The sequence below is a fragment of the Lepidochelys kempii genome, chromosome 7, assembly GCF_965140285.1.
Source record: "Lepidochelys kempii isolate rLepKem1 chromosome 7, rLepKem1.hap1, whole genome shotgun sequence".
NCBI classification, from domain to species: domain Eukaryota; kingdom Metazoa; phylum Chordata; order Testudines; family Cheloniidae; genus Lepidochelys; species Lepidochelys kempii.
Genome location: NC_136386.1, coordinates 33,879,752 through 33,895,034, shown reverse-complemented (window position 1 = coordinate 33,895,034; position 15,283 = coordinate 33,879,752). Strand labels below are relative to the sequence as shown.

Sequence of the window (15,283 nt, the reverse complement as noted above, 5' to 3'; positions counted from 1 at the left end):
CAAATCTTGGAATGTGTAGGTGCATGGAGCCTCCCTGTATCCCAATGCTGGTGGGGGAGGGCACTCCTACCTTCCTGCAGCCCCTGCCCCTATCCCACGGTGGGGGGCAGGTGGTGCGCTGCCCCCACTGCTGGGAAGGGGAGGGTTCTGCTGTGTCAGGTGTGGATGACAGAGACTCACTGTCACTTGTATTTATAGTGGTGAGGGAGCAATGGATCATGTGGGGTTGGGGATCAGAGTCCAGACTGTGGGTAAGGGGGGGATGGGGGGAACTAGCTGTGCCTTGGCTCACAGTGAGACCCAATGGGGCCTCTGAAGCTGCTAGGACTGGGCCCAAAGGCAGCCTCGACCCCTCTCCTGGCAGGAGAAGAGTGACACTGAGGGGTAAGGGCGGGAGTGTTCGTCCCTACGCCCTCCCTCAGCTCTTGCAATGTTGCTGCCCCTGCCTTGACACTCTCCAGGTGTCTGTGGGGTAGCGTTCCTCATAGACTGGGCAGACCTGGCACTGGCGCGTGTCTTTTTATTCCCAAACTGCCTCCTCCCCCGAGATGGATGGACAAAGGGAGCCAGGGGTGGCTGGCCCTGCAAGGGGTGAAGCAGTCATCAACTTCATGTTTTGATAAACGATGAACAATAAAAAGAAAAAAAGTGATGCTGTGGGCTTCTCTGCTGGGGCTGGGTGTGGGGGGGTCAGGAACAGCAATTGTCCCACCTCTGGTTGGCCCTGGGCCTGAAGGCTCAGTCCCCATCCACCCTGCTCCCGGGCCTGGGGCCTCAGGAACCCATCCTCCCCCCACCGCCCCAGCTTTCCCTCCCCCCAGGCTGGGGCCTCAGGAACCCCTCCCCCATCAGCCTGGCCTCCCGCTATCATTCTGGCTCTGGCCACCCCTGGGACCCGCCCCGACATCCCGGCTGTGGCCGCTCCGGGGCTGGCAAAGGCCAGAGTCGCTGGCGGGGCGGTGCCTGTCCCCCTCCCCCGTCAGGCTCGGTCCGCTCGGGGAAGGGGGCCGGAGAGGAGGGACGCGGCGCCGCTTCTCGCTGGGGGCCGGTGATGGGCCGGGACTAAGAACCAAAGGGTTCTGGGATCCTGCAATTGTGGCCGGAAGTGGGGGAGCTGCTGAAGTACCGGACCGGAAGTGAGTTGCTGGGGGCGAAGGAGACCCGCGGGGCCCGATGCTGAGTGTGACCCGGAGCAGACAGGGGGCCGGACCGGAAGTGCCGGGGCCGGGTGCGGAGGAGGCTGCTGGGCGCTGAGACCCACTCCCCGGGGCCGGCGCGGTGAGTAACCAGCCGCGGTCTCCGTGGCAACGGCAGCACGTTCCCTCCCCATGGCGCGGTCTCCATAGCAACGGTGGGACGTTCCTGCTCTAGTGGTGCGATCTCCCCGGGACGGCGCCGTGCCCCTGCCGCCCCCCCGCCCCCATCCCCGTGGTGCGATCTCCCCGGGACGGCGCCGTGCCCCTGCCGCCCCCCCGCCCCCATCCCCGTGGTGCGATCTCCCCGGGACGGCGCCGTGCCCCTGCCGCCCCCCCGCCCCCATCCCCGTGGTGCGATCTCCCCGGGACGGCGCCGTGCCCCTGCCGCCCCCCCGCCCCCATCCCCGTGGTGCGATCTCCCCGGGACGGTGCCGTGCCCCTGCCGCCCCCCCGCCCCCATCCCCGTGGTGCGATCTCCCCGGGACGGCGCCGTGTCCCCTGCCGCTGCCCCCCCATCCCCATGGTGCGATCTCCCCGGGACGGCGCCGTGTCCCCTGCCGCTGCCCCCCCATCCCCATGGTGCGATCTCCCCGGGACGGCGCCGTGCCCCTGCCGCCCCCCCGCCCCCATCCCCGTGGTGCGATCTCCCCGGGACGGCGCCGTGTCCCCTGCCGCTGCCCCCCCATCCCCATGGTGCGATCTCCCCGGGACGGCGCCGTGTCCCCTGCCGCTGCCCCCCCATCCCCATGGTGCGATCTCCCCGGGACGGTGCCGTGACCCCTGCCGCCCCCCCGCCCCCATCCCCGTGGTGCGATCTCCCCGGGACGGCGCCGTGTCCCCTGCCGCTGCCCCCCCATCCCCATGGTGCGATCTCCCCGGGACGGTGCCGTGACCCCTGCCGCCCCCCCGCCCCCATCCCCGTGGTGCGATCTCCCCGGGACGGCGCCGTGCCCCCTGCCGCCTCCCCGCCCCCATCCCCGTGGTGCGATCTTCCCGGGACTGTGCCGTGCCCCCTGCCGCCTCCCCCAATCCCCCTGGTGCGATCTCCCCGGGACTGTGCCGTGCCCCCTGCCATCCCCCCAATCCCCCTGGTGCGATCTCCCCGGGACGGCGCCGTGCCCCCTGCCGCCCCCCCATCCCCCTGGTGCGATCTCCCCGGGATGGCGCCGTGACCCCTGCCACCCGCCCCCCCATCCCTGTGGTGCGATCTCCCCAGGACGGCTCCGTGTTCCCTGCCGCCCCCACCCCATCCCCGTGGTGCGATCTCCCCGGGACTGTGCCGTGTCCCCTGGCGCCCCCCCGCCCCCATCCCCGTGGTGCGATCTCCCCAGGACGGCGCCGTGCCCCCTGCCACCCGCCCCCCCATCCCTGTGGTGTGATCTCCCCGGGACGGCACCGTGTCCCCTGCCCTCCCATCCTCATGGTGCGATCTCCCCAGGATAGTGCCATGTTCCCTGCCCCCAATCCCCATGGTGTGATCTCCACAGGAACTGTCCCATGTCCTACCCACCCCATGCCTGTGACGGGATCTCCCTGGGACGGTTCCACATTCTCCCAGTCCCCGTGGTGTAATCTCCCCGGGGTTGGTGCCGTGTCCCATGTCCAACTGCACATGTCTCCATGGTGCCATCTCCCGGGGACAGTGCCACATCTCCACCTCCCTGTCCCATAGTGCAATCTTCCCAGGGACGGGGCCAAGGCCTCCTGTCCTGGATCCACAGGTCTGGTTCTATGGTCCAAGCTTTGGAACAACCTCTGTGAGGAAACCCCTGCAGCGTGCCAGACCCAACTCTTCTTCCAGGATAAGCCACTTGGTTTCACCACCTCCTAGGCTGGACCTCTGGTCCATCAACACCCTTGCTTCACACTGTGAGCGCCGGTCAGCCAGTGCAACTGGGATGGACCCCCTGCAGGAGGCTTGTACAATCTTAGGGGGCAATGTCCCACCTCAGATATCTGCGGGGGCACTCAGCCAGCATTGTAAAATAGAAGCGTTTGTTAGTCTTGAGCTTAGCACAGAGAACAGAAAGTTACAGCATGGTGCATATTGGCCAGCCCAGAGCCTTATTCTGACCCCTCTTTTGTCCCCATTCAGGAGAGTCTCCAGCTTCCAGCAGCCCACACTTAACAACCCTCCACCTGGCCCCTCCTCAGTCCTCTGTTCCTGTTCCCCCACAGACATGGTTGGCTTCCTGCGGAGGGGAGGGCCATCCCTGGTCCTTAGTTGCTAGGTACCAAATGTCTGGGCAATGGAGTGACCATTGTCTTCTTGGACTCTCCAGGGATATGGGCCCCATGCCCCTGACAGCATCAGTCACACCTGGGTCCCTGCAGAGAGTAAACAACCTTTTCCCAGCACCTACTTAACAATGCAGCATGCAGGGGAAACTGAGGCATGCACACACTATTCATACAAAATATTACAGAAAATTCCCACTCCATCTCACCCCCGTCGACTCTATCCCTGTGGCACGATGTCCCCAAGGACAGTGCCATGTTCCCCACCACCACCCCCATCCACATGGTGCAATCTCCCCAGGGATGGTGCCATGTCCCCCCATCCCTGTGGTGCAGTCTTCCAGGGACAGTGCCATGTTTGCCCCCCATTCCCGTGGTGCAATCTCCCTCATTATGGGGTCACACTCTCCCCATCCCTGGGGATGGTGGCACATCCCCCATCTTCCCCCCCCGGCATCCCCGGGGTGTGATTTCCCTGGGGATGGTGCCATGTCCCCCTTTCCCCACAGTGGGCACAGTGGTTATGGTGGGGCTGAGATTTACATGGCTCCAAATCCTTATCCACTTCCTGCTGCATTGCCCAGCCTAAACTGAAGGCTCCTGTGAGGGCTGGGGGCCCAGTCATGCCAGGGGCTACCAAGAAACATGGTGAAAGCCCCGCCTTCAGACATTCCCAGTGGTGACAGGTGCAGGAAGTCCAGGGTGGCCGTGGTACAGAGATGGGGACTGCAGTGCGAGAGGTGCGTGTCCATGTGCCCAGCATTTCCTGGATGTGCTCACCATAGCAGTTCGGAGGCGGAGGGTGCTGCAGCAGGACACCCCCATAACCACCACTCCCTCCCCATCTCCCCAGGGGCCAGAGTGGCACCATGAAGGTGAAGCTGAAGAATGTGTTTGTCATTTACTTCCTAGTGTCGGTGATTGGGCTCATGTACGCATTGCTGCAGCTGGGTGAGTGCTGGGCTGAGCGCAACAGCTGTGGTGCTGGGGCTGAACTCAGAGCAGGTTTGTGGGCTCGGCCAGGAGCTGTTCTCGGTCCCCACCAGAGCACAGTGCCAACAGTCACTGGCCCCTGACCGTCCTCTCTCCCCCTAGTGAGACAGCCAGACAGAGAGGGAGCCTATCTGGGTACTAGCCACTGCCCCAGCTCCAGTGGGCGTCTGCATAAAGAGCCAGGAGTTCACTCAGAGGTGTGGGGTCAGGGCTTGGACTGCGGGGAAGAGCACAGCCCCTGTCGCAGGAAACTCGGAGAGTCACAGGAATACTTGAGGCTCAGGGGGTGGATTAGGAGGGAGCATGCTGGTTTGGGAGAAGGGATGGGAGCCTGGTTGTTCCCTGACCAGGGCTGGGTCCAGCTGGGGAATCGTCCCCAGAGGAGATCGGGAGCCACGCAGCTCCCTGTTGAGAATGGATCTGTCTGGGAGCCCCGCTGCTCCCCAGTAGGGAGATAAAGAAGGACTGGGAACACCGTTACTCAGCGGATTTTAAGTCAGGCATGAACACTCTGGGGACCATGCGGTTGGGCCCAGTCTTCCCCTAGGGAGGGGTGGGCTAGCTGCGACCCAGAGGGTCTCCCTTCTCTGACTTGTCTGCCTCCTCCTCTGCCTGGCTCCAGGGCAGCCCTGTGACTGCTCCCAACACCTGAGATCGGCCAGTGACCTCATGCATGGCAAGGACAAGAAGATCTCCCAGCTGCTGAGTGAAGTGAAGCGGCTGCAGGCACGAGGAAGGGGCCCAGAGCTGGAGGGACAGGCACTGCCAATCATCTATGCCATTACACCCACCTATGCCAGGTGGGAGCTCTTGCTGGGGGAGCTGCAGGGGGCTTGGCCATGCTGGGAATAGGCTGGGCTTGGGGAGATGGGGGGCTCTGCTGGGGATGGGAAGAGTCTCCATGTGCTAGGAACAGAAATGACTCCAGTGCTGGATTCAGCAGCCTAAACCCAGCCGCAAGGAGAGCAGGAGCCTGCAGGTAGCAGGTTAGGGCCCTGTGGCTCCCATGGAACCCGCCAGCAGGCTCTGCTGCAGTGTTAGCAGCCAGGGGGCTGAAAGAGGCCCTGCTCCCCCTGGCCAACGCCAATCAGTGTTTATGGAAACACTCCAGTTGCTCCCAAACAGCTGGGGAAGCAACCTCTGCAGAACCTACTAAGCCATTTTGCTCAGGATCTAACTGTCCTGCCTCCTCCCAACCTCACCAGATGAGATCATGAGTGTGGGTTTACACACCTGCAGTTACCGTTGCCTTGCTGGGGTAAGACATGGCTGAGGGGAAGAATATCCCTCCAGCAGATAGAGCTGGTGTTAAACTCATTTGCGCCAGAGGAGCTGAGATTTCTCTAATGCCGAGAACTGGCAACTCCAGAAATGGATATTTCAATCCCCAAGAGGTGCTCCTTGGAACCCGACTGCTTCATCTCCGTTGGGAGGAACAGTCTAACTCCACTGCCTGCTCCCCCTTGCCCACCCCAGTCACCCTTTCCCTGAAGGCTGCTGCATGTCCTGGTTTCTCTCACACCACCACCTTCTCCAGCTGGTGTGCTTCTCTCTGGCTTCTCCCCCTTTATTGTTGCCCCCTCATTCTCCTGACCAAGCTGGTGCATTCCTCTATTGTTTTCCCTTCCCCCCCCAGGCTGAGCTGTTGCCTTTCTCTATTGTTTCCCCCTTCCTCCCCAGCTGGTATATTTCTCTATTGTTTCCCACTCCTCACCAGGCTGAGCAGGTGCATCTCTCTGTTGTTTCTCCTCCCGCAGGTTGGTGCAGAAGGCTGAGCTGGTGCGCATCTCGCAGACCTTTCTGCACGTGAAGAACTTCCACTGGATCGTGGTAGAGGACTCCCCAGTGAAGACCCAGCTGGTGTCGGAGCTGCTGGCCCAGAGCGGCCTGCGCTTCACCCACCTGCACACGGAGACACCCAAGGAGCACAAGCGCAAGGAGAGTGACCCCAACTGGCTGAAGCCCCGTGGTGTGGAGCAGCGTAACCTGGCCCTGCAGTGGCTGCGGGAGAACCGGGAGCTCAGTGAGGAGGGCGTGGTCTACTTTGCCGATGACGACAACACCTACAGCCTGCGCCTCTTCGATGAGGTGGGTGCTGTGCACTTCGGGGGGGGAAGGAGTGGGGCACTGCGGAGGTGTGATGTGTGGGGTGACTGGGGAAGTGGGGGTGGCAGGTGTCACAGATCCATGTGATCGGTGCTTCGGGCCCAACTCTGGAACAGTCTCTAGGAGGAACCCCTTCAGTGTGCTGGTCCCGCTAGGGTCTCACCGTGGAGGAAGCATGAGCCACACGGTTTCACTGCCTCCTGAACCTGTTCCTTGGAGCCTCCAGCACTCCTGCTTCACACCATGAGTTTTGTTCACCGAGTCCAACTGAGACACCCCGATGGAGACTGGTACACTCCCCAGGGATTAATGCACCTCGCCAAGCATTTCAGTGACACTCACACAGTGTTAGTTCTCTGGAGCACACCATAGGGAGTCCTTAGGTTAGCACAGAGAACACATGTCAAAGCACAGTCCAATCTGGTTAGCCCAAGGTCCAGCCAAGCTGTACTGAGCCCCTTAGTTCAAGCTCTCTCTGACCTCTGTCTGATCTCCTCTGTCTCCCCACATATCTCTTCAGTCTGGATCTGAGATCAGCCCCCCTGTTGGGAGGCAGGGAAGTCTATAGTTCTCTGGGCCACTTGGTTACCAGGTATCGATGTCCGGGCAATTGGATTTGCCATTGTCTTTTCACAGGCTCTACTTCTAAGGCCCAGACAGTTAGGTGACACCCACACCTCTGTCTCCTAGCCTGCCCCAAGGCCAAACAGTCCTGCCCTGCCCCTCTCCCCATACCACCAGTGGGTAACAATGTAACATATAGGGGAAACTGAGGCGCACACAAGCTTCATTAAAATATTACCAAAAATTCCCACTTTGTCACATCTCTTCCCTCTTTGAGACCAAGCTGAGCAGGGTCACTTAAACCAGTCACCTGGGGAAGTTCGAACCCACAAATGTTATCCAGAGATACTACAGCATCTTCCCCTTCTCCTTGGTAGCTGTCCCACCCGGCACTCTCGAGATTCTTATAGCACCGTTGCCATTCAGTCCAATTTATAGTTTCCAATACGCCGTTCCAAGCACTTTCCCAGCCTTTCTTAGGTCTGGTCTGTTAGATGGCACCAGCAGGGTGCAGCCCCGCGCCGTTTTAACCCAAAACCTTGAGTTTAAAACTGGGGTGGGGTCCGGCCACTCCCTTGACCCCCTCATTGGCTGGGGATTGAGGAGGGCAATGAGCCCCTGACCTCCAAGTGTCAGCTTGGCTGCAGCCAGGGGTGTCCTTATCCTAGGTTGGGGAAATGACCTAGGAAATGACCCCTGGATCATTTGGTCTTCGCCCAGTCATATCCCTGGGGCTGTGGTGTCCCAGGGTCTGGTGAGGCAGGCATGCAAGAGGCTCCTGCACATTGGTGTGTCTCAACCCCAGCGCTGTGTGATGCAAGAAGCATCTCTCCCCACTTGGGGTCAGTCTGTTGCCTTTACCCCCAGGACAGTCCTCTCACCCCCTGCTCCTGGTGGGCTGTGATTCAGGCTCTCTTGGTTAAGAGAACGCATGTGGCCAGGGCCATCCTCCGATCAGGTGTCTGTTACCAGAAGCAGCCCCTTCACTGGGGCTTCTCTCCCCCTGGCCAGGGCAAACCTGTTTGGCCATCCCCCTGCCCTGCCTGTGTCTGCCCACACTCAGCTGGGATTTCAGCTGCCACAGGGCTCCACTCTGCCGCTACTTTCCCAGTGAGGGCAGGCTGGGAGCTTGCTCCCTTGGTCACAACATCAGGCACCAGGGAAGTTTCGCCTGAGCCAGTATGACTCACATCTCCCATGTGTAGCTGGCTGTGGCCATTCCCCTGCCCCACTCAGATCTGGCTTTATGGTTACAGACGGAAAGGTGTCCTGAGCTAACAGCCATTCCTTTGTGTTGCAAGCAAGGGGGGAAAACCCTCCTGCTCCCTGCCAGCCAAGCTATTTGCATTTTCACTGACACCTCCAGTCTGAGCCTGTCCGCTCGGGTGGTTCAAATCCTGGGCTGGTACAGAAACGGGCAGAATTTTGTCTTAAGGTGATACAGTCAGTCCCCAAAAGGATGTCAGAGCTGATATCCTGGAGACCAGCCACCCCGAGTCCTCCTGGGTCTGCACAGGAGTCAGAGCTAGACAAAAGGAACCTTAACCCAGCTGACACAGCCTTTCAGCATGTGATGGGTTGTACATGTGCTCTGACAAGGGCTCTCTGTCCCAGAATCTCTCTACCGCAGGAACATCTTCCCAGTAACCAGCACCTTCTGCTCCCACTGGGGATCCCATGAGTCTGAGTCCACCAGAGTACCACAGGACACGTGTACAGTGCCTGGATCAGGAGCCCATCTGTCACCACCCCTGGTGCCCCCGAGGAGTTGGCTGTGTGGCTCCCGCTCAGAGCCTAAGCTACAAGGCGGGCTTCTTGGTTGGGCAGAGTGATGCAGCAAACTCTATTTCATCAAGCCTTGGCCATAGTGCCCACTTCTGTCCTGTTTTCCTACAGATATTACATCTCATGTCTCAGAGGTCCCTTGGAGGAGGTCTGCCCACATGGCTGCTCCCCCACTTTAGGTTTACCCGAGTCCCACTCCTGGGGTGCCTCCACTGATGCCCTTTCCCAGGACCCATGCTTAGCCCAGTCCCCTTTGGGTCTCTCTTCATACCCAGACCTACCATCCACAAACTCATCGGCCAGCTGACCTGTGCTATGCAGGTCCTTCAGTTCCCTGTGCACTAGACACATTTTAAGCTCATGAGGACAGATCTCAGAGTTCCTCCAACCCACCCAGGTTATACCAATCCTCCCGTGTAATGTCCCTGCACTCTTACCCCACTTGTGGAGATATTCTCCCATCAGGGTGGTGGCTTCCATGTAGGTCACACCCTGGGTCTTTTGCGCACCCCGAAACCTCCCTATAAGCCGTAGGTGTCAATTCAAACGTAAGCAGTAGAGCCTTTGTGAACTGTTCATAGTCCCCAGTATCAGCTCCATCCATGTGGCTGAACGTCTCTATAGCTGTGGGCCTGAGTAAGGGATGAGACAGCGGAGCCAGTCTGCAGGGTCAACCTGGTTCAAATCGCAAGCCTTTTCAAAGGCAGCGAGACAGGCATCAATATCCCCGCCCCGTAAATTAGGGCAACAATTTGGTATCTATGATCCCTGCAGAATCAGCATCTTTCCCCATGTGCCCCTCTGCTTCTCCATATCCAGTTCCTGCTTTCGCTCCTTCTGCAGGTTCTTCCTCCTTGCTTCTCCCAGTCAACTGACTGGAGCTGAGTAGGAACAATCTGCTAGCGCCTTCACTCTCAGTGCCAAGTCCCACTACTTCAGATCTATCAGTGGGGAACCAGGTCGCAAAGACCACTGCTGCATGGGGAGCCAGATCTTGAGGCTGCCCTGTTGCTGCCTTTTTCACACTCACACCCTTGGATCTGGAACCTGCTTCTTGGAGCGATCATCCTTCTCCAGCCATGCAATCAGCTGCCCCTTGTTGAGCTTCCCAACGCTTAGCCCTCTTTGCCTGCACACATTTGCATTGCCTGTCTTAGGGAGCTGATTACAGACCATTTAACTATCCTTGTTTACTGCTGCAAGTCACTTATTGCAAAATGCTACCGGTGCATTCAGCATCCCCCCACTAACACCACCTGTCATGGATCCACAAGGTCGGTGATACGGTTTCAGTTTAGGAAGAGTCTCTAGCAGGAACCCCTTCAGTGTGCCAGACCCCCTGGAGGCAGTGTAAGACACATGGCTTCCCTGCCTCGTGAAACTGGACCTCTGGGCCTCCGGCACTCCTGCTTCACCTTGTGAGCTCCATTCAGCGAGTCCAGCTGAGACAGACCCCCAGTGGAGACTAGTACACTCCCCAGGGATTAATGCACCTCCCCAAGCATTGGCAGTGACACTCACACAGTGTTGTCAAAACACTTGGGTTTATTAGTCCTCTGGAACACACCATAGGGAGTCCTTAGGTTAGCACAGAGAACAGACGTTAAAGCACAGTCCAGTCTGGTTAGCCCAGGGCCCAGCCAAGCTGTAGTGAGCTCCTTGGTGCAAGTTCTCACTGACCCTCCATCTGATCTCCTCTGTCAGACTCCAGGTGAGAGCCCTGGCTGCCTCCAGCCACCCACTCTTGCCCCCCCAATCTCCAGTCCTTGGATCTCAACCTGGGGGAACATTGCTCAGCCCCCCCGCCTCCTGTTGAGAGGCGTGGAAGTCTATAGATTTCTGCGAGGTTGATTGCTAGGAAGCAATGTCCAGACAATTGGATTTATCTGGTATTTTTTGAGGTGTCCCACTAGTATGGGGATTTAGACCCAGACAGCAACATCCTCACCTCTGTCTCCTAGCCTGCCCTGAGAGCAAACAGTCTGACATTCCCCCCCAGCCACCACTGGGTAACAATGCACTGTATAGGGGAAACGGAGACACTTACAGGTGTAATAAAAATATTACAAAAAATTCCCACTTTGTCACAGCAGGGCGCTGGAGGCAGGGGGTGGGGTGAGGAGGAAGGGGGGGATGGCAGGGCACTGGAGGCAGAGGGTGGGGTGATGGGGAAGGGGGGGTGGCAGGGCGCTGGAGGCAGGGGGTGGGGTGATGGGGAAGGGAGTGGACGGCAGGGCGCTGGAGGTGGGGTGGGATGACGGGGAATGGGGGGATAGCTGGGCGCTGGAGGCAGGGGATGAGGGGAGCAGGAAGGCATTTGTCTCGCCTCTCCCATGTGGGGGTCTCTTTCTGCTGCTGACACCCCTCTCTCTTCCCCACAGATCCGCTCCACCAAGCGTGTCTCGGTTTGGCCTGTGGGGCTGGTGGGTGGCCTGCGCTTCGAGCGCCCCCTGGTGGAGAAGGGCAGGGTGGTGGGCTTCTACACAGCCTGGAAGCCCAACCGGCCCTTCCCCATGGACATGGCCGGCTTCGCTATTGCTCTGCAGCTGCTGCTGGCCAATCGCGAGGCCCGGTTTGACTTGCTGGCTGAGCGTGGCTACCTGGAGAGCAGCCTGCTGCAGTCACTGGTCTCCATCGAAGAGCTGGAGCCCCGAGCTGACAACTGCACTAAGGTGAGGAGCGGGGCTGGGAGCCAGGACTCCTGGGTTTTATCTGTGTTGTTGGGAGCGCAGTGGGTCGAGTGGGTTAGGGCAGGAGGTCAGGACTCCTGGGTTCCATTCCCGGCTGGGAGTGGGGAATGTGAAATTTTGCCTCTAAGCAGGATGGTCTCAGGTGTCTTCAGTCCTCCAGCTGTGGTGACTGGCTGGGGGTGCTGGTTGGGGGAGGGGCGCAGTCTGGGGGGATCTCTCTGGACCCCACCTCTGTCCTGCACTCTTCCATTGCAGGTTCTGGTCTGGCACACGCGGTCGGAGAAGCCCAAAATGAAGCAGGAGGAGCTGCTGCAGAAGCAGGGCCTGGGCTCTGACCCAAGCATCGAGGTGTGAGTGGCACCTGGAGCCACGGTACAGGGAGGCCTGTTTGGGGAGCTGGCCCAGAACCCAGGACAGGATCAGGGCGGCTGCCAGAGCAATGGACTTGGGGACTGAACGCCCCAGACTGCTTTATTTATTGTGACGTTCAGGGGCCCTGCCCTCAGCCCCCACCCCACTGGCGGAGCAGCCTCTATTCCAGCATCTCCAGTGCTGCTGCTCCCTGCTGAGGGAGCCCCCCCCAGCCCAACAGCCTGAGCTGCTACTGCCTGGAAGTCAGACCCTGCCCCCAGAGAGGCAGCTGCTCCAGGATTTATTCCCATTGAACACCCCCCCGCCCCCCAGGACCTCTTCCCCCTGCCCAGCATCTCAGTGTGCAGATCTAGGGGACCCTAGCCCCGCTGCATGGCGCCTGAGGATGGCAGCTCTGGTCCTGCCCTGCTGGGCAGGGCTCCTAAAGGCAGTGGAGCTGTGAGTGAGTGTGACACTATGTTCCTTCCCACACCCACCCCACTCAGCAATGGGTTGGGATCCCCTCCCCAGCTTCAGGGAGCCCTGTGTGTCCATTTTGTGTGTGTGGCTGTTGCATGAACGTGGTGGCTGTTACAGCAATAAGCATGTTATATCCTCAATAAAGCGCCCATCCCCCACTATCCTGGCTGTCTCTCTGCCCCTCGGCCCGCTGCCCCACATGCCCCTGTGGTTATGCCCAGCAGGCAGGGTCAGAGCTGCCCAGGCATAGAGGACAGTGCAGGGGCCAGGCTGAGCCTGGGTGGAGTCTCTCCCAGGGGCAGGTCCTGCCCTTATGGCACGGGGCTCCTGTAACCTTGTGCTCCCCATGAGGAGACCACAGCCCCTTGGCCCCCAATGGGGCAAACTCTTGGAGGGTGGGGCTCTCCATGCCAGGCCAAGGGAGGGGTTCTGCCCCCCATCACATGAAGAGCTGCTCCATGTCCCTCCCATAGAGCAGCCCCAGCCCAGGGCAGGCCAGGGCCTCAGCAACAGGCTCGGCTGGCTCTGTGTTGGCCCAGGGGGGGCACCCCGCATGAGGGGCAGGGAGAGCGCCAGGTCCCAGTATCCGCGCCTGCCCACCCCAGTCGTCCTGCTGCCGATGGATCTTCATGTGGGCGTTTCGGCTCTTGATCTTGTAGAATGTCCTGGGGACAGAATGGCGGGGAGGGGTTAGTGCGTCATCGGCGGGGGCCCTTCAGCCTCTGAGCTGCTTCTCCCCCAGCAAGCAAGAGGCCTGGGGGGCACTCCCACTTGGAGCCTGCCCCCCGCCCCCCTCACTCTGGTGGGAGCGGAGCCCAAAGAGTTAAAGACACTTACTTGCCGCAACGTTTGCAGGGGAAGCTGGAGCCAGGGGGCGAGTCCTGAGGCAGCTCCGGGGTAGGTGGGGGCTGAGAGAGAGAGACAGGGTGGACATCACGGACCTCATCACAGACTCCCGTCCCCTCCTCCCTCCCCCCCACCCACCCAGAAGGGACTACAGACATGGCTGCTTCCTTGTCTGGGCAGGGGCTCCCCCCATCCCTGTCCCTGAGGTCTCACATACCTGCCCGGGGCCGGCCCTGCCCCCGATGGCGCCCGTCTCTGACCCGGCACCACTTCGTTTGTGACTGCGCCGCAGCCGGCTCTTGTGCAGGTAATAGAACTCCACGCACTGGGCCAGTCGCTTGGAGGGCACCTGGGGAGCAGGGAGAACTCGGTCAGCCAGCATCCCCAGCCCTGCGGGGAGAGGCCAGGCCTGGGGTGGCCAGGAGTCCCTCCCCCTGCAGCCAGTGCTCCCACCCTGCTCCTACAGCGCCCTCTGCTGGGAGAGGCCAGGCCTGGGGTAGCCAGGAGTCCTTCCCCCTGCAGCCAGCACTCCTGTCCCGCTCCCTACAGCGCCCCCTGCTGGGAGAGGCCAGGCCTGGGGTGGCCAGGAGTCCCTCCCCCTGCAGCCAGTGCTCCCACCCTGCTCCTACAGCGCCCCCTGCTGGGAGAGGCCAGGCCTGGGGTAGCCAGGAGTCCCTCCCCCTGCAGCCAGTGCTCCCACCCTGCTCCTACAGCGCCCCCTGCTGGGAGAGGCCAGGCCTGGGGTGGCCAGGAGTCCGTCCCCCTGCAGCCAGTGCTCCCACCCTGCTCCTACAGCGCCCCCTGCTGGGAGAGGCCAGGCCTGGGGTAGCCAGGAGTCCCTCCCCCTACAGCCAGTGCTCCCACCCTGCTCATACAGCGCCCCCTGCTGGGAGAGGCCAGGCCTGGGGTAGCCAGGAGTCCCTCCCCCTGCAGCCAGTGCTCCCACCCTGCTCCTACAGCGCCCCCTGCTGGGAGAGGCCAGGCCTGGGGTGGCCAGGAGTCCGTCCCCCTGCAGCCAGTGCTCCTGTCCCACTCCCTACAGCGCCCCCTGCTGGGAGAGGCCAGGCCTGGGGTGGCCAGGAGTCCCTCCCCCTACAGCCAGTGCTCCTGTCCCACTCCCTACAGCGCCCCCTGCTGGGAGAGGCCAGGCCTGGGGTAGCCAGGAGTCCCTCCCCCTACAGCCAGTGCTCCCACCCTGCTCCTACAGTGCCCCCTGCTGGGAGAGGCCAGGCCTGGGGTAGCCAGGAGTCCCTCCCCCTGCAGCCAGTGCTCCCACCCTGCTCCTACAGCGCCCCCTGCTGGGAGAGGCCAGGCCTGGGGTGGCCAGGAGTCCCTCCCCCTGCAGCCCGCGCTCCCACCCGGCTCCTTCAGCGCCCCCTGCTGGGAGAGGCCAGGCCTGGGTTGGCCAGGAGTCCGTCCCCCTGCAGCCAGCACTCCTGTCCGGCTCCCTACATCGCCCCCTGCTGGGAGAGGCCAGGGCAGGAGTAGCCGGGTGTCCATTTCCCCCGCCAAGCTGGGACTATGAAGTTGGTTGGAAGTGAGGCGGGGAAGGGGGCTGGTGCTGCTCTCACCGCACGTTGAATCTGGGCAAAGTCCTTCCTATGCAGGGCAAAGGCTTTGGAGAAGAGGCGTCGCTCATGGGTGCTCCACATGTCACTGCCTGGGGGAGGGAGAGGGATCTGAGACAGGGAGTCCTGCCCCACCCCCCTCATAGCTCTTCCACACCCTCCTTTCTTCCCCATCCCACCCCGCTCATAGACTCTGCCCCACCCAATGTTCCTGCCCCCCCCCGTCCCTGCTTCTCACAGCCCCAGGGGCTGGAACTGGGGGTGCTGCTGCACCCCCTGGCTTGAAGTGGTTTCCATCATATACAGGGTTTAGTGTTTGCTTCAATGGCTCTCAGCACCCCCACTATACAAATTTTTCCACTTCCACCCTGCCCCTTCACAGCCCCACACCAGCCTCCTGTCCCCCACAGCCGTACCCCCTACAGCCCTGCCCCCAACCTCCTGTTCCCCACAGCCCTACCCTCTC

The 15,283-nt window shown here is 61.1% G+C and overlaps 2 protein-coding genes across 7 annotated transcripts; one reads left to right on the top strand and one right to left on the bottom strand.

Moving 5' to 3' along the window:
* Window positions 1-1,201: 1,201 nt before the first annotated feature.
* B3GAT3 (beta-1,3-glucuronyltransferase 3) lies at window positions 1,202-12,564 on the top strand. Of its 6 annotated transcripts, none has more exons than XM_073352113.1 (6): window positions 1,202-1,278; window positions 4,347-4,385; window positions 5,050-5,227; window positions 6,185-6,515; window positions 11,264-11,554; window positions 11,828-12,564. In XM_073352113.1, exons 2-6 carry the CDS (start codon window positions 4,364-4,366, stop codon window positions 11,924-11,926), a joined length of 921 nt encoding a protein of 306 aa, XP_073208214.1. In that variant the 5' UTR covers window positions 1,202-1,278; window positions 4,347-4,363; the 3' UTR covers window positions 11,927-12,564. The 6 variants fall into 6 exon arrangements, with proteins under 6 accessions (XP_073208214.1, XP_073208212.1, XP_073208208.1 ...); XM_073352111.1 differs by having other exon boundaries at window positions 4,347-4,439; XM_073352107.1 differs by having other exon boundaries at window positions 1,210-1,278; window positions 4,288-4,439.
* On the bottom strand, window positions 12,293-13,826 carry LOC140914407 (uncharacterized). Its single transcript, XM_073352114.2, has 3 exons — window positions 13,467-13,826; window positions 13,241-13,311; window positions 12,293-13,068 (listed from the first exon to the last, which is right to left on the bottom strand). Exons 1-3 carry the CDS (start codon window positions 13,629-13,631, stop codon window positions 12,843-12,845), a joined length of 462 nt encoding a protein of 153 aa, XP_073208215.2. The 5' UTR covers window positions 13,632-13,826; the 3' UTR covers window positions 12,293-12,842.
* Between the last annotated feature and the right edge of the window lie 1,457 nt (window positions 13,827-15,283).